We start from the raw sequence: 24,896 nt of genomic DNA on the forward strand, positions 1-24,896 counted from the left end.
GCATTTGTCTCAAGTGATAAACAGAGGCAAATGCAGCATTCTCCTGACCCAACAACCTTCTCACCACCCTGGCACTGCTGGGAAGCCTTACCAGGCCTTTTGTGCTGTGCCCTATTTTGAATAGCCCCTTGCATACAACTCATTCCTAAAATTGCTCTTGGGCAGTCATAGGAAGTGAGTGGCTTGTCATTTTAATGCCAAAACCCTCATTAACTGTAGTTAATGTTTCATTCCTGACAGTTCATTGTTACTGTCGCTCTGGCTTCCTGTGGGATGCAGTGTAGAGTCAGGAGAGAAAGTGCAGCCAGGTCCTCGCAGCCTCCAGACCACTGCATTGTAGGGCTCCAAATGGCAAGGAGGAATGGAGGGGACTCGGTGTGTGCCGAGCTGTCTCTGAAGCAGCAGGGGTGCTGTGTCACAGCATTGCAGGTCCTGAGGCTGACCAGCACAGCCCTGGCTCCAGTGTTTGTGCCTGGAGGTCTGCATTAGCTAGGTTAACTGGAACAGTCCCAAGAGGTGCACATTACCTGGGCATTAACACACTAAAATACTTCCCATTAGAAATTCCCCCTTCCCTGTCCCATATCACATCAGGGCTGGTTGGAGGGTGTAAAAGTCTGCTGTGCTATAGGGCCCCCTGAAGTCAGGGACAATCTCAGCTGGCCCTCTTGGACCGTTCCTTGTGGCTTTGCAATGGGCTGTACAAATGAACCTGGTTACAGAGAAGGGCAGCATAGGGATGGCAGCCCTGGAGGCAAGAAGTTTTGGTTGAGCTGGTACTCCCAGACTCCTGTGCTTCAGACAGGAGAAATCCTAAGTCTTGTTAGAGAGGAGCTAATGGGGCCTTGTGGTTTGTTAGCAATTTTCAAATGTTGGTGGTAGTAGTAATAGTAGTAGCAATAATAAATGGTAATAAAATATGGCATAAAATGAAATTTATTTGATTTTTCATAAATAAAAGTAAGTTCAGGTTGAAGAAAATGTTGATTTTGCTCTTTCATTCTGATAGTGTCAAAATAAGACTCTTATTCCTACTAGAAAAAAAACTCTACCAATTCAAGTGCTACTATCTTTCAAACTAAGAGAAATTTCTAAAACATAGTGGAAACTTTTGACAGAATAAAAATAGCAACGAGGTAAAAGCTTTTTTTTTCATGGACATTTTAGATGAGGGAAGTAGCTAAATCATTCTCAGGCTGGAAGGCTGAATGACTGTTTAAATCTAAGCAGCAAAGCAAGCCATCAAGGCAAGTGCTGTCCTCCAGTGATCTGTCCACCCACTAAGGACGTGCAGGGCTGAGGAGCAGCAGCACCTCCTGGTGCACCGGGCTTTGTACCCACCAGCTGCTGAGCACTAGACAGTCGTCTTTTCTCTTATGCAGGGTAAGCCTCTGTCTGTAGGCTTTTATTTCTTCTTTCCCTTTTGAAGCAGGCTGCTGTTCTTCCTTCACTGTGCAGCCAGGGAAAGCTTTCCCTCCCCGGGCCTGATGCTTTTCACAGTGCTGAGGCTAATTGACAGTAGGTTCAACACAGATTTTAATTGTAGCTACAAATGCTTTGGGACTGGAAAGAGCAGCCAAACCTTACAGCCTTTAAAACTCTCCTCAGGTAAAAAAAGGTCTTTATAAAAACCTTTCAATATGTAAAATAGCATAAAGGAATGAAGCAGGGATGTAAAGAACAGACAGTCCCCTGAACACAAGCAGCCTCCACAGTCTGTCAGAGTGGGACCACCTACACATCTCCCTGCCTTTAACAGCTAGCCAACCTCGCCTGGCCTCTCTGGCTCTCCCAGCAGCAGAAGAAAGACTACATATGGCATATACAGCCTTTGAATCGTAGTAGAGTGGAAGACCAATTCTCAAAATGTCCCATGTGTTCTTAGTCTGTGGCAGAACCTGACTGTGCCATGAGCACGAGAAGCCCGCCCTTCACCCTGCATCCCTGGTTTCCACAGGAGGGAAGCCCAGGGACAGGTGCCCAAAGGCATCTGATATCCTGCAGCTCAGGCAGCTCTGTGCATGTAGACATGGGGTCCCTTCCCAAGCAGCCGCTGAGCCGTGGTGGCACCAGGACCACAGCCTTGGCACAGCCCCACGCACAGAGCCACACTGACAGACTCTATCTCCACAGCTCAAAAAGCAGATGTACCCTTAATTTCTCCATCTGTATACAGTAATATTGTATCAGGAGAGGCTGTGGGCATCCACATAAAGCGTGCATGGACTGAACACTGACAGACTGCAGCAGACAAGGCCAACTGCAGTTTAACACCTTAATACCTTTTTACACTGTCCAACTAATACACATTTGGACTTAAATGGAGCATGTTACTAGTTGGGTGTCAGCTGTTGTTTTTGAACAAGTGTGAGCTAAAGTGTTAAAAACACATTGCCCCCATGACCTGGTCTCTCAACACATCCTGGGGCATACTGGACTCTGTTCACAGGGTAGCGTTTACCAGTAGATGCCACAGACGATGTGTTGCTCTGTCTGACACCCTTTTCTGATACTTGGAAACCTCAGACTGACTGAGAGGGCCTAAAATGTGCTCAGTCAGTCGTCATTCCAGCACAGTCTCTTCTGTGTATCTGCATTCAGCACTTCTGGGGTGCTTGGCTCCTGATGGAAATCAGGCAGTGTCCCTATGCTTCAGTCCACACATACATTGAGTGCTGGCTGGCTTCCTGTCACACAAAGGGTTTGTAAAGTGACCGTATCCCAGGCCCACTGCTTGAAAAACAGCACACTAGCAAAGGAATTGTTCAGTTCTGCAAGCGTGAATGACCTGCCCGTACAGGCAGGAGCATAGCTGATAGCGCTTGCTATCTCTAGTGCGTAGCTTTGAAGTTAGGAAGACATCTTTAGGTCTATAAGCAGAAGAATTTGATTCCTCCTTTTGGATTACAGAGGTGGAACATCTTATCATTTTTATTTCCCCATGCAGAGGGATATTTCCATTTGGTATTTTTCTCCCTCCCCTTAAGAGTCTTGAGGATTGCAGCCCCCTGGGGTCAGCTTTGAACAGAGTGGGTAGTGCCTCTGTGCTGCATGTCCTCTCTAAATCCATCCCTCCCACACTAGTAGGCAAAGGCAGAACAAGCCTCAGAGGAATCCATGACATTTCTCACCCAGCTCAAACGCAGCAGAGATGATGCTTGAAACGCCGTTAGTCATGAGTGATTAGCAGAGCTTAGTTGTTGAGGTTCTTAAACCCCCCCTCCAGTTCTGCACAGGGAAGGGCATGGTTGTGGTTGTGTTCTTTTTAATCGAGCTCAATTTTTATGAGTTCTGCTTATCTGCAGCCATAACAGGAGGGGAAATTCACAACTGTGCTGCAATTATTAATGATCCTGTAGGGTGCTTAGAGCTCTCCATAAGCTCTCCATTTCAAATACTGTATCTCTAAGTAAATAAGCAAAGAGCAGTCTGGGTTTTAACCTCTCTAGTCCAACTAATATTCAGAGAAGTGGTGGGGAACCAGGCTCAATTGCTGGATTGTAGCTGGTCCACTCTCAGTGCCCTGGTTGTTGATGATTTCCTGAGACCCTGTTTCTGAACCCACGCTTGTTCCCTCTGCAGCAAACAATTGCTGCCATTTTCATTTAAGGCATGAAGGTGTTTGTTGGTGATTCCATTATATTGAACACCTACTGAAAATGGTAGGAAAGCAGGAAGACAGAAACGTATTGGAAAAAGTTAATATTTTATCTCTTAATATTAAAATATAATTTAAAATCATTTACAAAGAAATCCATGCTGAATGGTATGAATGAGGACATGGCAATGAGGACTTTAAAAACTGATTTATCTGTGCTTCAGCACAGCATCAGCTTCATTCCCCCCAAAGACCCCACAGGAGCATCCCACATGAACTCAGCTGCTCATGAAGGAGATGATACAGATTTTATTGCATGCTGCATCAGCACTTAGGAAGAGCTCCACCATGTCTACTTTTGCAATTAAAATATTACTTTGGGAGAATTAAATTTCTCCAGGTCCAGGGGAACGCTACAAAAACTGAATGTTCTTCCAGCTGAACCAGCCTTTTCCTGCCTGACGAGCTGTCCCAGGGCTGGCTTTCCATGTGCAGAAGTGCCAGGCAGTAAGGCACCTGCCTCCCACCCAAGCTTCACTTCATATGCAATCACTGCTAAGTCTCTGTAGGGATCCTTATCCATTAAGCTTACTCTCCTAAGGATTAATTTGTAAGTACCTCATTAATTCAACACGAAACACAGTAGCCATGGTCAAAGTGCTTAGTCTTCCAGCCAGCCGTGGACTCTGACTACACTTAAAACTGATACTCTGCATCTCGTACTGACCGCAGGCATGTAATATTCAACAGGAGCTCAATAAGCAGCAGCTGCTAGATGAATATATGTTTGGGGGGAATTCAACAGTGAAGATGTTCCAGCATCACCCACTCCCTTTGTCACACTCTACCTGTGTCCCCCGAAGTTTCTCTATTACTTAGTAATGAACACATTCATCTGAAAAGCCAATAAACACCCAAGTATCCAAAGGCAGTCAGAATTTTCAGGTTTTGTAGTCAAGCCACTTTCTGCTGGATTTTTGCAGTAAATGACCAAATCACTTTGGTTTTCTCCTTGGGGAAGGTGGTCACTTAAGGGAAAAGACAATGTCTAACGGGGCTGAGGAGGGCTGTGAAAGGGTACACCAAGGTCCATGGTTTCCAAATGGCTTCCTTCTATGCCCAGGAATAGTTTATCTGATTATTATCAAACCACTGAAAGTCCCTTGGGCATGGCTGCACAGTGCCACTGAGGCACCAGCTGGCACAGAGCAATACCAGGATTAACCTTGTGAGAAACCTTCACCATTTCTGATTATTAAATGTTCAAAAACCAAGCCACAAAACAGCTATCTAGGAGGAGGAACAAATCAGATATTAATGCAAGTCATGTACACCACCATCAGATTTACAGAAAGGCATATTCAATTATTTTACGGCATAGATTTTAATCACTTCTTATTAACATTTCCTGATAACTTTTATTCAGACTTCTACTTAATCAGGTTTTACTTTTGCATCAGAAAGAGGTACATAGTTACTAGTGGAAAACAAAAATCTGATTTAAAAGGTTCACCGTGGTTTAGGTATTGAGAAGTTAAGTTTTCCCTAGGAATAATTTTTCTCTCTGAAACTCTTAATTTACCAATGAAAGGCCATCTGTAGAAATATCAGTACATGAATACTTAGGGTTTAACTTTTCAGTAGTTTAAAATAGAAGATTTAAAACATTATATGTAGGTATGCAGACCCTCATAAAAATAATTTTTAAATTAAAAGGGCCCTTTTTTTTAACATTCTAGTCCCTTCTGTTGCAAATGCTGACACCTGCTTGAGAACTTGCCTGAATCAAGACTAGGTTATCTAACAGCATGACTTGAATCTTTCTGGCATAGAAATACAGGTGCAATTAAATGCATGTTGAAAATAAATTCTGGAATGCTATGTTTGATCAGGTAATAGTACATTTTTTTACTTCACATTCTTACCCTCCCATGTAATCCAGCAAAGATGTATTGATTAAAGGGAAGGGCATTGGTTCAGAGTATACCAACATGCTGGTAAATAACAGATGCAATGCGATGAGATTGTGCTTCCAGGTGATGCAGCCCCAGAGCATAGTCTGTGTTAAAGATCCATAGAGCCAAGTTCTGTAAAATATGATGATATCCATTATACTGAAAAATACTACTTTGCATTTTTTTCAGGTAACGCAGGCTATTGACAAATCCTCATTATTGTTCTTCAGTGACCACAGAAAAAGCGTGCTGTTTAGTTCCTATCACCCCACTATTTTGCCATCTTGTATAGCTTATTACAAAGGGGTTTCAAATGAGTATACGAGTGGTAGCACCCAAATGCAGCTGAAACTCAGTGACCAATTACTTCTCTTAGATTCCCTTTAAAGGTCCTGAACTAATCAGTAACGCCAAAGAACTTGCTGAAAAAATGGGAAAGAGAAAGTAAAAACATAACAAACACATAATTTGCCCAAAGTCTTTAAGGCTGGTAGGTGGATACAGACCATTACTAGAAAATGACATTGTTTTAGTTGCTATCTCACTCTCCAGTTCACATAGTGTTTATTCATCCGTTTTGACTTAATAGAAACATAAATACATGTTGGTATCTGTCTGCCTCTGTCATGAGGCCCTTGCATAGGTTTGATTGTAATTTTTCTTAACAATTTGCTATCAATATCATGTAGTCCTTCAGTGACTGCAAAATAGGCTGCAAAGAAAATGTTTCATACCGATTCATGTAATTTATCATCTGATTCATTAGCCTGAGACTCTAGATTGTGATTATGTTGCAACTGTTTTGTAACTAACTTGGGTTTGTTTTCCCTTTTCAGAGAGCAGATATAGCTGTTGCCCCCCTCACCATAACACTGGTGCGAGAAGAAGTCATAGACTTTTCCAAACCCTTTATGAGCCTGGGCATCTCCATCATGATCAAGAAGCCTCAGAAATCTAAACCGGGCGTATTCTCTTTCCTGGATCCTTTGGCTTATGAAATTTGGATGTGTATAGTCTTTGCTTACATTGGCGTCAGCGTAGTTCTTTTCCTAGTCAGCAGATTCAGTCCTTACGAATGGCACTTGGAAGACAGCAGTGAAGAGCCACGTGACCCTCAGAATCCTCCTGACCCTCCAAATGAGTTTGGAATATTTAACAGCCTTTGGTTTTCCCTGGGTGCCTTTATGCAGCAAGGATGCGATATTTCTCCAAGGTTTGTTCCATATCACTCCATCCCCTTTTTGCATTTTATGGTCATTTTCTGATGCCATGGTGCATATATGTTACTTTTTTTCAAATTTCTTTTTAATTCAAAATTTTTGGTTTTGACATTCCATTCAATGCTCAGCATCATCATCAAGCCACCATGCTTGCTAATGTTGACCTCCAGAGTGAATGGCATTGCTTTATAATGATATTTATGCATTTCTGCCAAACTTATATACACCATGTTGAGGCTGTAAAATGCATAGGGTTTTCTGTTTTCAGCAATGCTTGGAGGGCTACCGTGTTTTTGCTGCATATCTCATTTTACGGTCATCTCCTTGGTGCATATAACGTATTCTGCTTTGTAAAATAAGACTTGTTTATTTAAAAACATCACATGCAACAGCACTTTAAAACACCTCCACTCCCATCATGGCTTCTGCTAGTCTTCTTTATGCTGTGCCTAATCTGTCTAGTTCTGTTTTTCTTGAACCATCCTCTCACCTATTACTAATTTGCTTACCACCATCTTTCGTATGTTCAGGTCTCTGTACGTGCCTCTCTAACAGCTACTGCGCAATACCCTGTATGTGTATTGTTATTTCAGTCCTGTCTAATCTGTTGTCCCTGTGTTCGTAGTCAATATGGTCTAATAAGCATTGCCAGTTTCCGTAAAGATTTCTCTTATTCATGAAGACAGTCTTTCTGAATAAGACTGTAATAAAAATGTTTGACATTATTCCAGTTGAACAGAGAGCGCTGGTAGTAACTTGTAGAATTATGTTTTTAAAGAAACACTTTGAAAACCATTCTTAATTGAACAATGCATAGCACAAAAGGTTTTGAATAATATATATAATATTACTTCATTTCCACTGGAAAAATACCTTGGTGATGTGCTTATGATAAGCAGTAAAATTATCTGGGTTCTTAGTGATGGAGCAGTACTTATATTTTGTATGACAATATTTTAATAACCAGTTTACAACTATTTTAATTACTAAAAATACTTGCTTAGTGCAAACAGGATGCAATTTTTTCCTTTCACAAGGTTGCTAATTAAAGCAAGACAGATATTTTCTAACTAAGCACTTAGATTCAAAATACACCTTGTCAGTCTTTATATTTGTGTACCTTTTTCAACACCTGAATCACTGATGTTACCAGTTTTTCCTTGTCCATATAGTGACAGGGATCTTGAATAGCCTCGCTGAAGGAAGTGCAAAACTTCTATGCAGTTTAATGGAAAGGATCATGATCCTACCTGTTATAATGTAATAATGATCCTTTAAGTTCACAGTCATTGCACATTCAAATCTCCTAATGCTAGCAGCAAAATCCAGGACTTCTAGAGATATTGGCATTGGTATTTGATGCAAGTCATGCATATGTTTTAAAAGCCTTGATAGCAGCAACTAGATTCATACTTATTGACAGATGAATATTTATCCTACATAAAACGCACACACTTTTGCCTGGGCATGACCACGCAGTTACCAGTGTCTGGGTGTGCTGCCCCACCATAGTTATAGCTGTTTGCCTTCTCCTCCTGTTTATACACTGTGCTTCTGCTTTATACCTAAATTCTGTGGTGAAACTTTGCCTCTCTGCTTGCTCTTAAAGGTGATGAGTAGTGTTAACATTTAAATTGCTGTTGACCGTGTGTGTGCCCAATATAAAGGACCGGGAAATAAGCACTGGGACATCACATGGAAAGCTGCAGGCATTGCTCTGTTTCCACTAGGTCTGTTTATTGACAGTTAAATAGAAGTCCATAGGATTTTTGTTACTCTCTCATGTGACTCTTTGACATGTCCAGCGATTTACCTTATATAACAAGTGGAACATACTCTTATTTTTCTCCAGTACTACCACAATAAGTGCTTTGGAAATACCTACTAAAAAAGAGAGGCAGCAATAAACCTATTTATTTTATCTGTCCATCGGAAGTTATTAGCTCAGTAGTAGTATATGGCCTTCATTTGAAGACATTGTCCAGTTAGTTATCTTTCATGATAACAGATTCCAGGCAGTTACATGCATTGTTACTGAAAAAAAAGAGAAAATTAATACTTTTGAGCACTGTTCTTTTGACCAATATGTTGATTTAAGATGATTAAATGTCAAATTTCTTTTCCATAGAAGGGAATATTCCCAAATATTTCATTCTTAATCTGTATCTTTGTAAGGTTACACCATTCACAGTACATTGACTTTATGAATGTTTCATACTATTTTATTGCCATTAAAAGGGGCTTCATTCTTCCATTGTGAGTTTTGTCTGAATAAATTTCTTATATGAGAGCGTACAGCACTTGTAGAGAGATGCCGACAAGCAGTCTGGAGAGATCACTTTTGTACTTGCTGATAAAGGCTCTTTCAGCTGCCTTTGTGTGGAACAGCTGTGACATCTAATGACTAGTTAGATCTATCCTTGGTGAGTATGCTGTGTGGATATTCCAGAGGAAATATCCCTGTACTCTCCTCTCTGTATTTAATAGGAGTCGTCTAAATGGAATCAGATAGCAGCCAAAGGATGGGGTTAGTGCATCCCTTGATGGAATCGGCATTTGTTTCAGCAGTTTTGTTCTGCTATCAAAGGCTGCTGTGTTTTCTGCATAGTGAGCTAAAGCATTGAAAATTCACTTTTGATGGATCAAAAGTAGATTATTAAAGTTGCTTTAATGTAAGATGTGCACAGCAAATGGAATCAGGAGAAAACACAGTCAAATTTGTAACACTGTTCTGAGAGAAAGTATCTTTGAAATCTCTAAGAGAGCGTGTATTTTCATTTTGCTCTTTATTCATGTGGCACAAAGAGGCTAGATTAATTAATTGCTGATGGAAAAAGACGAGGTTCATTAAAAATTATCTCATGAGGTTGGTCATTTAGGAGGGTGTATTTCAAGATCCCTATTTTCACAGCAGAAGACTCAAGAGACTCCTATTAAAGGCCATGGGAATGACTTTGTGGGACTTTCAAAATAGCAATGAGAGGTAAAGAGGTATTTCTGAAACTCCCACTGCCAGTTCCTATGATAGAAGCATCTCAAGGCAGTGCTTTAGATGCTGTTGTTTCTTGTGTTTTGTCTCAGTAGCTGCCTGGCCCCATGAGGCCAGCAGGAGAGGCAGGGGCTGGCTGGGCATGGGGCAAGGGACTGAGCTCACAGCTTCTTAGGCACCAGGTGACTTGTGCTCAGAATATGGACAGGTTCTAGACAAGGAGGGTTTGCACCAAAGTTCTTGAAGGTTATTTGTCAATATAGCAGCCATCTTGTATCGATCAGAAGAGCCCAATTAGAAATTGAGTAGTGTAAGAAGCTTATTATTTAGGTGTACTATAGGAACTCACGAATGGTTTATGGCCATGAGTAGAAGCAGTATTCAAGCTATTTTGGTAAATAAATGAGGTTTTGTTTAAGTGTATTGTTCTGCTGAAAAATGAATGTGAATTTGAATATTTATTTTGTTTTTCTCTTGTTACTAATTTGCTCTCATTTGACTCCATGCTTCCTTTTAAATTTCTTCTCAAGGTATGCACTCTTCCTGTTTACTTGCTTTTGAAAACACCGTCGACTGTTTTGATAACTGAGCTATAATTCTGTTATTCCAGGTCTCTATTACTCCTCTCATTTGTTAATATGCCAGTTCACTTTAAAATAATGTTGTGCAAAGTATCTGTTTAGTGAGGTCATTTGAAAATGACGTGTTGGGATAAAGCATTACTTGTTTCTAAATTACAACACTTGGACAGGTATGTCTTCATCGGAAGAAGTGGTGCTGTTATTAAAAGCTGTGATTGATTTTGCTATCATTATTATCTGAGTAATGGACGAACATTTCTGTGGTTCACAGCACAAACCATACAAGTATTCTCTTATTACCATCCCGGTGTTTATATACTAACCCTTTTTCTCCCACATCCCTCTACACCAGCCCCTGCAGTGGGTATAAGGAGTCTTCATATCAGCAGATGGACTGGGGGGAAACTGGGGTCCTTTGGACAAGGAGGCTGCCAGGCCATGCTCGTCCATGTTCTTGTTCTTCTACTCTCTCTGTCTGTCTTTCCTTCAGTGTCAGCTTTGTGGTTTGTTTTGTTTTTCTTTTGCCCCATCCTGTGTACCACCAATTACAGCTATCAGCCCAGACAGCTTCGTAGTAGCAGATGTTTAATCTTCCTTTTCATGCTCATTGGAAGACTCTGGTAGAAACAACTCTCTAGTGACATCCAATTTCTTTCAAGTGACCTCAACTCTCCTGAGAACAGCTCTGGTCCTCATCTAGCAAGACCCCTCTCTTGCATGTAGGACTCTCAGGCAAGTGCTGCCTTCATCCAGGGATCCAGCCATGCTCACCTTCCCCTGCCTCTCAGCTGTTCTCCATTTTTTGTTCTGTATCTGTCTTGACTTGATTCATGCAGGTTGCAAGATCTCTGGGGCGAGATGTTTTTACCTTCCTCTGTGTGTAATAAGGCTGTGTTAAGATGCAGCTCAACACAGACTTTGTATTGTTGCAGAGCGTGAGCTTCAGGTTCCAGTGGTTTAGAAGATGGTTGTCTTCTGCACATTTTTATCCCAGCAACCCATCTGTCCTGCTAACAGGAAGGACAGCTAGCAATGCCAGTAAGACATTTCCTATGAGAAACTACAAGGAGAATGAACACACAATATTTTGTTCCTAGTAGTTACACTGAATTTATCTAAACACCCTGGCAAGGTTTTATCTAAACTAATTTATCTAAACACCTCTTCTTTTCATCTTCCTATTTCAAGACCTATTGTAAAGCAAGAGGTCCATGGGAACCTTGAAACCCCAGATAAAGCTGGTCTTGCTATATGCAAGTGGATGTTTCATCTGCTGGTTCTGCTAGCCAGACTTCTGCTCAGTCTGGCTCTGAAACTTTCCACCTCCCTGCAGGGAGGAAGAATTCAACACTGGGTCTTCAATGAAAATAGAAAGTACGTAGTGGAGGAGTGAACAAAAGGGAGGTGAATTTCACCTGACATTGCCATCTAAAAGCAATAGGCTGTGTTTTAGTTAGGCATCTCAGTTCTCTCCAAAGTCCTAAGACAGATGGGCACCTTGAGACGTATTCCACATTACAGCAAGTGAGATAAATCTCTTTTTATCCACCAACTCCAAAGGGAGCCTCACACGACGAGTTCAGAAGGCACTGCTTTGTAGCTGGCTAAAATGACATTAGCCTATGTAAGAGGCTGGTTCACTGTTTAGGATATCGAGTTGTACAAGGTAGCTAAAGCTTATCCAAGCTGATAAGGGAGCTGCCCAGAAAGACCTTTAACCATCTAACATCCCAAGAAATTCACTTGATACCTACAAAAAACATAGAGCAAGGTAGAGAGATTCTTTGGCTCACTGAATTATTCTGGATTTCTATTTCTGCAACTTAACCTTTGCAGCTATTCAGCAGCCTTCTGTTAGTGATCAGCACAGCAACAGTGGAGCCAAGGCTGAAACTTGGAAGCCTTTTATACTCTTGGAAGCCCTCCAAGAAAGGCAGGGAAGCCTTCTCCGTTCAGTGGTGATCTGGTGGATGTCTTCCTGCCCTTGAGAAGTGCACACAGGCCAGAGTGATGGTGGTGTCTTTCAGAGTTCACACCTCAAAAACCATTGTTTCCTGATGGACACAGAGGTGATGCTTCACTCTTCAAGCTTCCCTGAGCTGTGTAGCCACTTGAACCACCTTGCACGTTGGCACAGACTTGATGCAGTGGTCCCTGGGTGTAACTGCTCTGGTGCTGTTATCAATAGAAACCAGCCTGCATCTGCCTGCTCACTGGGAGCTGTTGCTTCCATTTCTTGGGCAGAGGAGAATGGAGAATAGCAGTGCTTCACCTCGTAGTTTGTTTCTCCACATTCCTCTCACCTATTCAGGTCACTCTGCTTTTATTGTGTTGGCAATTTTTTTTCGTTGGTGTGTTCTTTAACATTAGATGGATTTGTTTTTTAGTTTCTCCATTCATAATTTAATGGTATTTTTTCAATGGCTGAGGCAATCTCAGGCTCTGGCCAAGACCAGGCAGTTTCCCAGCTAATCCCCTATGTGGGAGACTCCCTTTTTTCCTGTCTCCATCAGTTGGTAGGACAACTTGTACCCACTGTCTGGGGGTGGCACTGAGGGGCTTGAAGGAAACAAGTGAACAGGTAAGAGTTTTCTTGCTTTCTATTTCTTCCCTTCACACAAACCAAGGACTACAGCACACAGGCTCCACAGATTTAATGTACTGGGATTGATTCTTCCTGCGATGGTATCATAGATTTAAGGGGAAATAGGCAATAGCTTTGTCTTGGCTCCTGAAATGATCCCTGTCAACACGCTGTGTTTGCAGGATGAGCACTGTAAATAGCAGTGAAATTCCCCACCCAGCTGAGCACTGTGGCACTGGCACCCTCCAGCCCTCAACAGATATTTTCAGCCTGATGTTCAGTTGCTGTAAAGCATCAAGAGCTCTTACTGACAGGATCTGGACCTCCTGACCACCAGGCGTTTTGTAGTTACATGTTTACAAGTAGGCTTTTTTTTAGTCCTTATGGTATCCTCTTAAAAAACAAAAACCACAACACAATTAGCATTTTTCCTGCTTTTTTCTGTTTTTGTGGTGGTTATAAAGCAGGAACACGCTTGACTTGGAACAGTGCAACATGTACATTGTAATTAAATTAAAAAGACAAAAACATAAAGCACAGCAGCCTCTCTCCTCACTTCAGTATGCGTGTTCAGTCTGTAGCTCATGCTAGGTTGTGGTGAGAGGAAGATACTGGATCAGTTTTGGTTTGTTCCTTTGCATGTTTACTCACATTCCTTTTTGCAGTTTACATTTTGGGAGTTAGTTATATAAAAGGTACATTCGTGTCTCCTGAGCTGGGCAGCCCCAACAGAGGCATATCACAGCAGCTGGGTCCAGCCTTGGGGAAAGGCTGGGCAAGCACAGGAGACAAAAGTCTTCTGGCAAAAGACTTCTCCAGCAAAGATCTATGGAAGTCAGGAGAGCTTCTTCCTCTCCACGTCTCTGATGGGGTTGGCTCAGATGAATTATTTCTTAATTGACTGTCCTTGTTTTCACCGAAACACTGGAGAGACTTTAACTGAGTAGGACCAGGTGCACACCAAATTTGCTTTCCTGAGGAAGACTACAAAGAGCTAGCTCACAGTCCATCTGGTCACAGATACCTGGAGGATCTGGACAAAAGGGTCATGCATGTGAATTTCTCTTCAGTAAATTAAAAAAAAAAATGGAATGTCTTCACAGCAATTGATGATGTGTGTTTTTCCATAGATCTCTCTCAGGGCGAATTGTCGGAGGAGTCTGGTGGTTCTTCACTCTCATCATTATCTCTTCCTACACTGCTAATCTTGCTGCCTTCCTTACGGTGGAAAGGATGGTTTCTCCCATAGAGAGCGCAGAGGACCTGGCTAAACAAACCGAAATAGCATATGGCACTTTGGATTCAGGCTCAACCAAAGAGTTCTTTAGAGTAAGTCTGTTAAATCTCTATTAGAGCTTTTCTAAACTGTAAGTGCCTAATGTATGGGTTTCAGTCCTTTTTTTTTAGCTGTTCTGGTAAAAGCTGCTTTGTGCAATGTGATAACCTTGCACAAAGCAGCATAACAGTGATAGCTGTTCTGATAAAAGCTGCTTTGGGCAATCAGGACAGGCCTGGGTGCAGATTTTAAATATCAAAAGGTATTTATCAAAAATGGGTGGTTCTGCTCAACATGAAACATCTCAAGATGGGAAAACCTGACCTCTGCTGCCATGGGAAGGGTTTTTTAAATACCAGTTTCATAAGCTCTGTCTGATGAGCAGTGATGCAGTCATTTTCACAATATTGAGCAAGGAAAACTCTTGCAGGAGTGATGCTCTTGACCTACTTGCTCTGTTTGCCCAGCTGGCAGCCATTAGCACCATCCGCTGTCGATGCTCACTTGCCAGAATGAGAAGGGGGACAGGAGGCACGTGTTGCTGTTCATTTCTGTGTGTGCATGGATTGCTGCAGTTGCTGTTGCTCTGTCTTCACTGTCTGCCAGTGTATGGCAGGGGCCAGCATCAGGGATGAAACTTTTGTACCCCAGAACACTGGTGTGTGTTCACCTTGGTTAGAGAAATGCTGGGTTTGCAATATTTGGGAGTAGGGGGGAGTACACACTTTTATTTGAGGTCATCCTTTCTTCACTTGCCAAGCCACAAGCTGAACTGCAGAGCGCTTGGTGAGGGTCATTAAAAACTCCAAATACAACCTCAGACCGCTTTTATCTAGCTAAAAATGCTGTGACCTGAAAAGCTCTTATTTCTTGCCTCTCTAAGGGCAAACTGAGATGCTCAGCGCTTTCAGGGAGCTCTTGGTTCTCTCTCAGCAGTGCCAATCAGATGCCATTCAAACCAACATTTTTTTTTATGGAAAAGTGGTCAGCGCTGCAGCACTAATCATTGCCTGTCACGGATACTGCCCAGGTGCAAGTGTGAGGGAGGGGGGACACAAAAAACCTTGCTGCTGTAGGCTGATGGGGTACTGAGGGCTCCTTGGATAAATACTGAGTGAGAGATCCTTGCATTTACTTAAAATTTCAGTACATGAACTTCATGAAATTCATACAGATACATGTGTGTATGAGTCTGACGTAAAGGTAGAAGTGAATCAAAGGTATTTTATAATGCTTTTGCACTCTGACTTCATGTAAAAACAGATGCTCGGTAATTCTTGATTAACTGTGGTGGCTGGTGTGTTGCAAAGGCTCCTGTTTGTATTAAAATGCTGCCGGATAAACACTGACCTTGTAAGGGTGACAAGTGTGTAAAAATTTGCATTCCGTTTAATTATCAGCCTGAGGCAGTGTTATTTGCACCACAAAAAACAGTGGAGTAGCCCTGTCAGAAGAGGTAGCACAGCTTGATTAGAAACACTGGTGCTGTATACAGTCACTGTACTGTTCTTAGGGGTAAAAAATCTTATTTTGAATATCTTGTTACCATTAATACAGAAAGAGAGATTGTGTGGGGGTGTATCTTCATTTCCTTAATGGTTTGACATAACAAGGAAATCCCTTCTCACCCAGAGATCAAAGGAATGAGTGTTTCGTGTGAAAGGATACAAAGTCTAGTAAATGCATGAATACTCTGTTGTGCTGTTAATAGTCTTGAGATGAGCTGTGACTCTCTCTTGGTGCTGGAGAAAGCAGGGCTGTAAATGAGGAGGATCTGTCAGGAGCTGGCAGCTCCATCAGGCAGGGAGAGGAGGCAGATGAGAAAGGAGGAGAGTGGAGCCCAGCAGTGGTGGAGCGGGATGTAGTGCCTGCTCTGGGTGATGAGCCAAGTGGGAAGGAGAATGGGCCCTAAGTGGTGTTTTCTCTCCTCAGCATTCTCAAGACACACAACATCATTTCAGTTGTATTAACTTTTGCAGAGTAATTAATTTGAATAGAGTGATGCAGCCATGAAACTGTTGTAATTAGAGTCTTCTTCAGTTGATTTGAGAAGGGCAAAAGCTTTGCCTTAGATTAAATGCGTATGTTCACATAAATACTTTGTTGTACAGTCTTTATTAGCTCCTTAATAAGACGGTAATGACGGCTGAAACTTGAAATAACTCTTGGAGGACACTTGGTTTCTGAGGCCCTGCTGCACAGACTATGCCTGCTCTGTGGTTTGGGATACTTCTCTCCCTGTAAGCTCTTGTCTCACTGCTAGCGCATCAGTGGGAGTGATAGTGGTCTGAGTCAAAACTGTGAGTTCTCTTTGGTACTGTGTGATGCTTATTCTCTCTGTGAAGGGAATATCCTCTTCAATCCATTCCCCACCAGCATTTAACCAGTTTAAGTAACAGTTGGCTGAGTGGGTCAGGATCATCTCCCAGTGAGAAAGGAAGCTTCTAACTGAGGGGATGGCTACCTGCACAAGGTAGTGCAATCTTTACTTCTACCAGTTGCCCATGCCACTGGCTGTGGCATGTGAGAAGTAGCTAAATCTTCCCAAGAGATGCGAGAGCAGGAGGTCAGCACATGTGTAGAGGCTTTGTAGCTGGGCCATGACTTCACATAGGAGGCGCAGGACAGCATCTCCAAGATCCCATAAAGAACCTTGTATGGGTATATCTCTTCCTAGAGCTGTTAAGCTAAAATGTTTCTCAAAGATATTAGTCAGATAGTGATCTTAATGGCTGCTGTTAGTCAGTGAAAGGAACTAGACTGACAACAGCAAAGAATAATTGCCCGCTAAGACATTATAGAGGGGCTACACATGAATGAGCTCCAAATACCACCATCTTGCCTGTGTGCTACAAGGAGCTCCTTGAGAGCCTTCAGTCCATGGCTCCTTTCTGCCAACCCCATTTACAACCAGGATTGCTTCTGAAGGTTTCTTTTACAGCATGGATACCTACCTGCTAGGAACTGGACTGATACCAGCACCTCATTTCAGATGCACAGATGGTGATGACTTTCAGCCACTTCAGACCTGGGCAGACTCCAGCTAGTGACCTATTTTATACTCCTGGATGTTTCCCTAAACATCACAGTGTCTCCCAGGTAGAAGCTATCCCAGCTATGTGGGTAATCTAGATACACCGTTGCAGTTTCAAGTGTGCACAACATCCGCTGTCAGTGTGACATTGTTCTCACAACAAGAGAGCCTATTCTTTATAGCAGTTTCACAACAGGCATCATTCACACTTCTCACTTGTTGATGTCTCTCTGCATCAGGGCATTTGTCTAATGTATATCTAAGAACCATATGAGCCTTCCTCTATTTTCATGGTACTTGCTTGTTTCTGCTCAGAAACATTTTACATTTTTCACTAATGAGCTTATAAAGGCATTTAAATGGCAATCAATACATTACATCTGTTCCCTTCTGGCTTACAAAGGGCACTCATCCATATTGAAAAGGAAAAGAAAGAACCTCTTCTTAGATATTTATTAGCATATAGTCTCAGATTAAGGACTCAAAAATACCTTTCTCTTTCTTGAAAACTGGCAGAGGCCTGTACTAGAAAACAATTTCAAATCACTAAGCTACTACTTTTGAGGGTGTATCTGTTAGAATTAACATCTTCTAATACATTCAATTAAAGCTTCAGCATATCTGAGTAGCTCATCAAATCAATATAACACCATTTAATCCAAATTCAGCACTAAGCCTAAGTATAATAGCACAGTCTAATACATTTTACACCTCCAATATTTATATATTCCAAAGGCATGACCTTTACAACCAATTAGTAATTCTTATGTAAACTTGGCTGTATTTAAAACTTCAGTAGAAGCAGAACATGTTTCTAGACGCATAGAAATATAAATTGCTCTTGAATTTATGATGGTCTCTTTCAGTTGATAGCAGGTATCTGTGTTAAGAGGCTTCTGTAAAGTAACTTTCAAAGTGTGTGTTTGATCATTGACAAACACAGCTGACCGGCTAGTACACTCTGCTGAAAACCTGATATTTCAGAAGGTGTTCTCAAAATTGGTCTGATGTGACAAGGCTTTAGAGGTTGAAATATTGAGGTGGGTAACACGTAGCAAGATTTTGCATTAGGTCCTTCTCTCTTTTGTGAGAAATTGAAGGCGACTCTTATCACACCATTACCGATGTAGCTAATCACTGTTAGCTGAAACTAAGGAAAAAGGAGGCCTCAAAGGCCTGGTCTTATTGTATTGTACAACTTTGTATTTTTGTTAGCAGTAGTTTCAAGATATCCCTGACAAAATGACTCTGCTACCCAGCAGCTCCCACGTGCCTCAGATGAAAGGACTTGCTGCTCTGAAGTCAGCTCCTATATTTTTCTCCTGGAAATGGCATTAATTTCCAGGCTAGTTAAAAATTTCAGTAGAAAGGCCAAAGATCCTTTGGACGTGATGGTTCCTGCTCTTACAGTTGATTACTTCTACATGGCACTGTTGTTCATCGGTATTGGACAGAGAGTTTGACACTGACATTGCTTCTGCTGTTCATACAGACTTTAGGCTTAGTGCCTGGAGGTGTTAAACAGGCTGACAGCCTTCAAGCACAGCTTAGATATTATTTTTAGGATTTTTTTGCACCACGGCATGAAATTCACAGCTAAGGCTAAAGTCTTAGGACACATGGGAGTTAGAGCTAACTTGGGGACACCAAGGAGTCTGCACATGCTTTCCTTGTGCCTTCTGTGTGAAAGCTTCACTTCTTGTAACACTTGGATAGCCTACCCAAACACTTCCATAATATTTTGCCCTTAATGAATGTTTTGTGAGAAGGCGATACTGTTCTTTTATGCCTTTGTGGACACATTCAGCCCTTGAAATTCCTCTTCATCTGTTTTCTCAAAAAGTGGTTCTTTCCAAGCCAGGTTCAGATGTGAGGACTTTCTGGACTTTGTGTATACATAAAATATGATCTAAAACTACAATTGTTAGGGTGCAGGAAGTCATGCTAGGGACAGTCTGTAAGATGTTCTCCTTTTTCTATCTTCTTGGTTTCATCAAGTCTGGATAGCTCAGCAAGAGCAGATAGAAAAGCATGAGATGCCCTGGCAATAGGCTTTGCATTTCTGTCTGCAGCTCTGGTTGCCTATACTGAGGAAGGGTGCTCTGACGTGAAAATGGGTACCAGAAAAAGCATCTAAATATGGTAAGGGGACTGTTGACGTACCTCTTGGAAGGATCTTTAAGTACAGCTTGTTTAGCTGGTAAAAGTAAAGCCGATATAGAAAACGATTTGTTCAAAAGAATAGAAAAAAACACCAGACAGGTGAGTACCCAAGCAGAAAATCAACATTTACCTGACAAAACCAGTGAAAGAGCAAATGAACATATTGACCCCAAATTCCTCAGAAATTAAAACCTATAGCTTAAGGATTTTGAAACGCTCTCCACAAAAAACACTTGGGGTAACTAAAACCTTCCCTCCTGCTCTTGCATGCTCTGTAATGGGCTGCATGAGCTGGGGCTGGAGCAGCACCAGTGACCCCACTGAGTCCCACCTGGCTCCAAGGGTAGAGCGCTGCTGGCTCCCACCCAGCGGGCAGCGGGCAGGGAGGACACTGTTATGGTCCCTCCGTGGGAAGGGCAGGATGTGGCAGGGCAGGCAGAGCCACTGGGGACAGGGGCAGACATAATGACTGTAATGCGTTCTGAAGCACTAGCATGTTACACCCAGTTGTAAGATAAAGAGCTCATTGCTTTCCTCTGATGATAGGGTTGTGTGAAGACAAAAGGTAAGGGAAATAAATTCTCCCAGCCAGTGGTCTCAGGAAGGAAAAGCCCTGAATTATGAACCAGTAGCTGCCATGCGATTTTTATGCATTCTGTGCAATCAAATGATATTGAGATCATCATTAGAGCCTATTAAAAACACCACAGTGAATTCTGTGCGTGCACCATGAAGGGTTTCATCTGTAGTTAAACTCTTTGATTTTTAATTTCAACATTTATTTTGCTAGTGAAGATGAAGGACTTGTTTCTAGCACAGCGTTCATACAAATGCATTGCTTTTGCCTTTGGATAAAACTGTGATTAGCAGTTTGAAGCTTTCTGTGTTCTTGGCATCGAGCAAAACAACACAGTCATCAAAACAAATGCCTGACAAAAATATTGAAGTGTGGTTGAATTTAGGGACTTCAAAGATCAGAACATCACAGAAAAAATGATAGCTTCAAATACGAGCTGTATAGATCTTTGATAGACAATGTGGCAGCAATTAATAAGAAAAAGTGCTGGGGTTTTAACTGTTTTCCAACACAGGAAGTGTGAAAAATGTTGCCTCTCCCTTCCCTGTTTGATATTGGTGGGGGTGTGCACACATATGAAAAGGTGGATGTACACGTGCAGAGAGATCACAGCCTCTCCATTGCATGAATAGTAAATGGTCTACTTGTGGGGGTTCTTTCCCTTAATCTGTTGAATCTCCTTTCTGTCACATGGCTAAAGACAGCAGGAAATCAAATGTGACATAATTACAAAAGAAATAGTTTCCCATGAAGTGATCTAATGTCTTTAAGCCTATAGATTGGAGAGGAATATGTTATCCTTACAGGAACTAAAATTAACAGTTCATCCATCATCCGCTCCTTGGAAAGGAAGCGCTGGGTGGTGCTGGAGTTTAGATGGCTGAACCATTTTACTAATTTCAGCAGGCAGCTAGGAATTAACAAAGCTTTCAGTTAACACTTAATAACAAATAGTTGAATAAATCTCTCCTTTGTTTTCAATAACAGATGGCATTTGGCTATCAGCTCTGCTTGTGTTTGTGGCTTAGGCTTTCCAGCTCACCAATGTCTTGATGCTGCTCAGAAGTTGATCTCTGTAAGAACAGGGTTTCTGGCTGTGCTGCTGAGGTGACCACTCTGCATGGATCAGGCACTGTGTGTGAATGCAGCCCACGGCAGAGCCTGGCACAGCAGCCAGCAGTGGGTTAACCCTGTAACTGTGTCTGCACCACAGAGGCAAGCAGAGAGCGCCTCGGGGCGAAATCACTTGCTGTTTGAATGCTCTACTTTTTGGAGAGCAGCTCTGTGATAATGATAATGACATTGCTCAAGACAGCCAGGACCCTGGGTTTTCAAGTCACTCCTGCTTTATGTAATGCTGCTCTGTAACATTAATACATCCTTACTAGGGATTCATTTAAAATACATGGATGCTGATAAATTACTCACAGCACTGCTACTGTTACTTTTGCATAATTAGAAAATACATGAAGGTTTAGAAACTCTGATGATGTGAATATGAAACATCCCCTCTTGCAGTCCACTGGGATTTCTCCGTCATTGCCTGTATGTTGGCCTGTTCTGTCTGGAGCTGCAGACTCATTAGACCTGACAGTGTTCAGACCATGTGCTGGAAACGCCGTTCTCTGTTAATTTATTACGGGCCAAATCCAGAGCGGGGCTGGTGTGCTGCTCAGCTGTGCAGACAGGACTGCTTTGCTCAGTATGTCACTGCTGGGGAGATGCCCCTTAGCCTGGAGGCTGACATAATCGCTCCCTCCAGCCAGCTTGGGTGCATGCTGCCTCCTGCTCCCAGGGCAGGCAGACAGACAGACACATGTCACAGCCCAGCCATGCAGATCCCTGTTGCACCCATCCCCTGCTGTCTCCCCATGCAGCCGTGCAGTGCGCTTCCTCGGTTAGGGCTCTGGCTCTGGCCATGGATCACAGGGGGTTTACAAAGGCAGCTTGTCTCTTGGTGAAGACTTTCATTTTAATTTCTTGATCAGTATTGCTACAAGGAGGAATGAATGGCAGCAGTAAAGTGAGGGGATGAATATAAGCATAGTCTGAAGTTCAGTGTTGTGGATGAAAGGACATTTTAAAATCTTGATTTACATTGTGCTGCTTAGACTGTTACTGCCATGTCAGTGACGTCCAGTTACAGTCAGAGTGACTCCTTGCTTGTCTGAGTTAGTATGAGCCCAGCTCACTCCAGAAAAGATGCCTGTTAAAGCAGCCAGAGCATATTACCTGCCTGCTGCCAAAGCTCATGTTTTCAAAATGACCATGATGCACAGGAAGTGAGTCCCAAAAGAAAACTCCTTCAATACTGTGTTATTTTTATAGGATAAAGTTCCTTTTGTAATCAGGCCAGTGTGTATCAGGTGTGGAAATACTGTAGTGTTGCTGAAGCCTGGAGGGGCTCTTTGCAGGCTGCTTTCTGGCTGCACTGTGTGCATAGCTGCCCTTGACCCTCCTTCTCCAGCACTGCCTCCTCCATGAGCTCCTACTGGACTCCTATCCCTGCTCTGGTCAGGCAAGAAACACTGCCTGTGGGTTCAGAGGGCTGCCTTCAAAAGACAGCAACTGTCCCCACAGCCCCCGTATAGGAGTTGTCTGAATCTTGATATGGAACACAGGGGATCTTAGGGCAAAGCAGGCAGCCCAGGGTTCATGGGTCTGATCCTTCAGCTCTTCTGATCTTCAATTTCCAAGCTGCCTCAATTGGGAAAGGAAAATGCCATTTCTAGAGCAGAAGTTATGGCATCATTAATTTAAAAAACAAACCAACTTGACAGTGTCTCCCGTCACAGACTTCACTGTGAAATACTGTTATTCACCAGTTCACCTTTTCTTTTACATTTATGCCTATGTTATCAAAGATCTGTGTATTTCTGCAAATATACAGGCTAGTTTACTTACACATGCTTGAACCTTGCTTTCCTATAGCATCCCACCAATTCACAAACCATGGGTAGAGTTTATTAGATCTGGGGGGGTTCGCCATGCTGAAAGAGAGATGCCCTGTGAGTGCCCATGGCATCTGACCTAATTTCTTCTGCCAAGAATGTAATAAACACAAAAGGTTTGTGTAATGATGGGATTGATTTTTCTGTCCATATAGGTAAGTAAATTGCTGGCATCACAATTTATCTGTGGCTAAAAGCTGTGACATTGATCTGTTAAGACTTTGCCCTATAACCTCCAGTAAATGACAGCTGTACTTTCATGTCTGTACTTGGGAAAGGGGACTAATTGTGCCCTCTGGCCTTTGTGAGAGCTATTTTTACCTTCTCAGTAAAAAGCTTGGAAATCTCAGAGAGAGGAACCTTATTAATGTCGCATCATTATGCATGTGCCAGAGCTCCTCCCAAGGAGGCAGAGCTGACCCAACGTGGTGGGGCAGAAAGGCATCAGATCAAAGCCTTATCCAAAAAAGCAAGACAGTGGTCGCCACTGCATTGCAGTTTGCCATATTGAAAGTCCAAGAAAGCAACTTCCTAAAACCAGTGGATTGCAAAGTGATCCCCAGGCCAGGCACCAGCAGTGATGCCAAGGCAGTCTTCTGGCATGTTTTCACTCCTGTCTAATAACTTGCTTTTTAATGGATCATAGGCTACTGGATTCATTAGTTGCTGTAGGAAAGCTAATTGCACATGAGGAAGAAAAGCATTGAGTGATGATAATGAAGCTAAGGTTCACACTTAACTACCCAAGTTCATATCAGTGAGGTGTGCATGTATATAAAGGCAGCATGTATTATGCAGATTAAATACCTGCACTGTTTTTAGTGCAGACCTTTGTGTTTTGTATCAGCAGCACCTGTCTGACTTAGGGCTATAAATTTCCCTAGTTAAAGAGCTGTAAAGTGGTCACAGGGCTGATGTAGCAGAGGAATGTGTTACCTTTGCTGCTTTAGGCCCTTTGTTGATGTCTCTTCCAACCTTTGTGTGCATGCCGTGGTCAGGATGCTCCATCCACTTTGCACTTGTCTCACTCCCATTTGCTGCACTTCCCTGTTGGATTTACTGCATTTCAGTGAATGCTGGCCAACTCCAAAGTGTGTTAAAGTTTACGTAGCCTGGGCCCAGCCCTAAGACCAGGCCGCTGTAGCTGGCATCCTTGTGGATCTTCTCCCATCACCTGTTCCATTTCTTACCCTGATATTGCTCAGCATGAAACAATCTCCTTCCTTATAGGCTACCTCTTGGATTACTGGGGGGACTTTATCTCTTTCTCACCTCCCTGTTTTATTTAAGCTTATTTATCACTTTTATTTAAGCTTATCTATCACTTAGTTTTGAAGACAGAGGTAAGAAAATTAAGATCAGTGTAGTCTGAAATTTTTAACATACAGAGTAAAGGGAGAATGCATAAATTAATTTTAAAAGTAAAATCGGTTTGGGTGGGTTTGGCTCATGACTGCCTGGTCAACAACAGTCACCTATAAACGGTTTGAGCTTGACTGCTGAGAATTAATTTCCTGGTGCCTGTTACAAGAAACAAAAGAGCATTTTGGTCACTTTAATAAAATATCCCAGCAGGGTGCATGAGATGGGCATTTTGAAGAAGACCTGCAGGTTGCAGAGAAAGTGGCAGAGATGGCAAAATGTTCTAAAACAGGCAAAGGGCATCCCTGTAACATACTATAAGTAGAGAGGGAAAAACGCTGTTTCTTTCAAATAGTATAGCTTCTCTGCTACCTGGTAATGGAGGAGGTGACACAATGTCACTTATCACAGAAGTGTGAGACAACTGCCTGCAGAGGGGGAAAGGTAATTCGGTCAGTGGGAGAAGGCTTCAGTCACAGAGATATTTTAGAGATGGATTTAACCAATGTCAAGGAATCATCTAAGATGTGCAATATATCTGTAGGCAGTTTGGGATGTGCAAAAGTGAACCTAAGGCATATGGTCCCACTCAGCTGGAGCCTGGTT

General features: G+C 42.4%; 1 protein-coding gene across 3 annotated transcripts in view; it reads left to right on the plus strand.

Annotated features, from left to right (window-relative positions):
• The window catches only part of GRIA3 (glutamate ionotropic receptor AMPA type subunit 3), a 146,055-nt gene that overhangs the window by 97,340 nt on the left and 23,819 nt on the right, over nucleotides 1-24,896 (plus strand). For all 3 annotated transcript variants that reach the window (XR_008974322.1, XM_057425122.1, XM_057425121.1), the window contains exons 11-12: nucleotides 6,390-6,766; nucleotides 14,058-14,256. Coding sequence is in view for 2 of the 3 variants with exons in the window: in XM_057425122.1 (XP_057281105.1) it covers nucleotides 6,390-6,766; nucleotides 14,058-14,256 (576 nt within the window). In the remaining variant the exon portion in view is untranslated. The remainder of the gene's footprint in view (nucleotides 1-6,389; nucleotides 6,767-14,057; nucleotides 14,257-24,896) is intronic.

Source organism: Pezoporus wallicus, unplaced genomic scaffold (genome assembly GCF_028554395.1).
Source record: "Pezoporus wallicus isolate ANWC-B61680 ecotype Strahan unplaced genomic scaffold, APGP_CSIRO_Pwel_v1 scaffold_6445, whole genome shotgun sequence".
NCBI lineage: Eukaryota > Metazoa > Chordata > Aves > Psittaciformes > Psittacidae > Pezoporus > Pezoporus wallicus.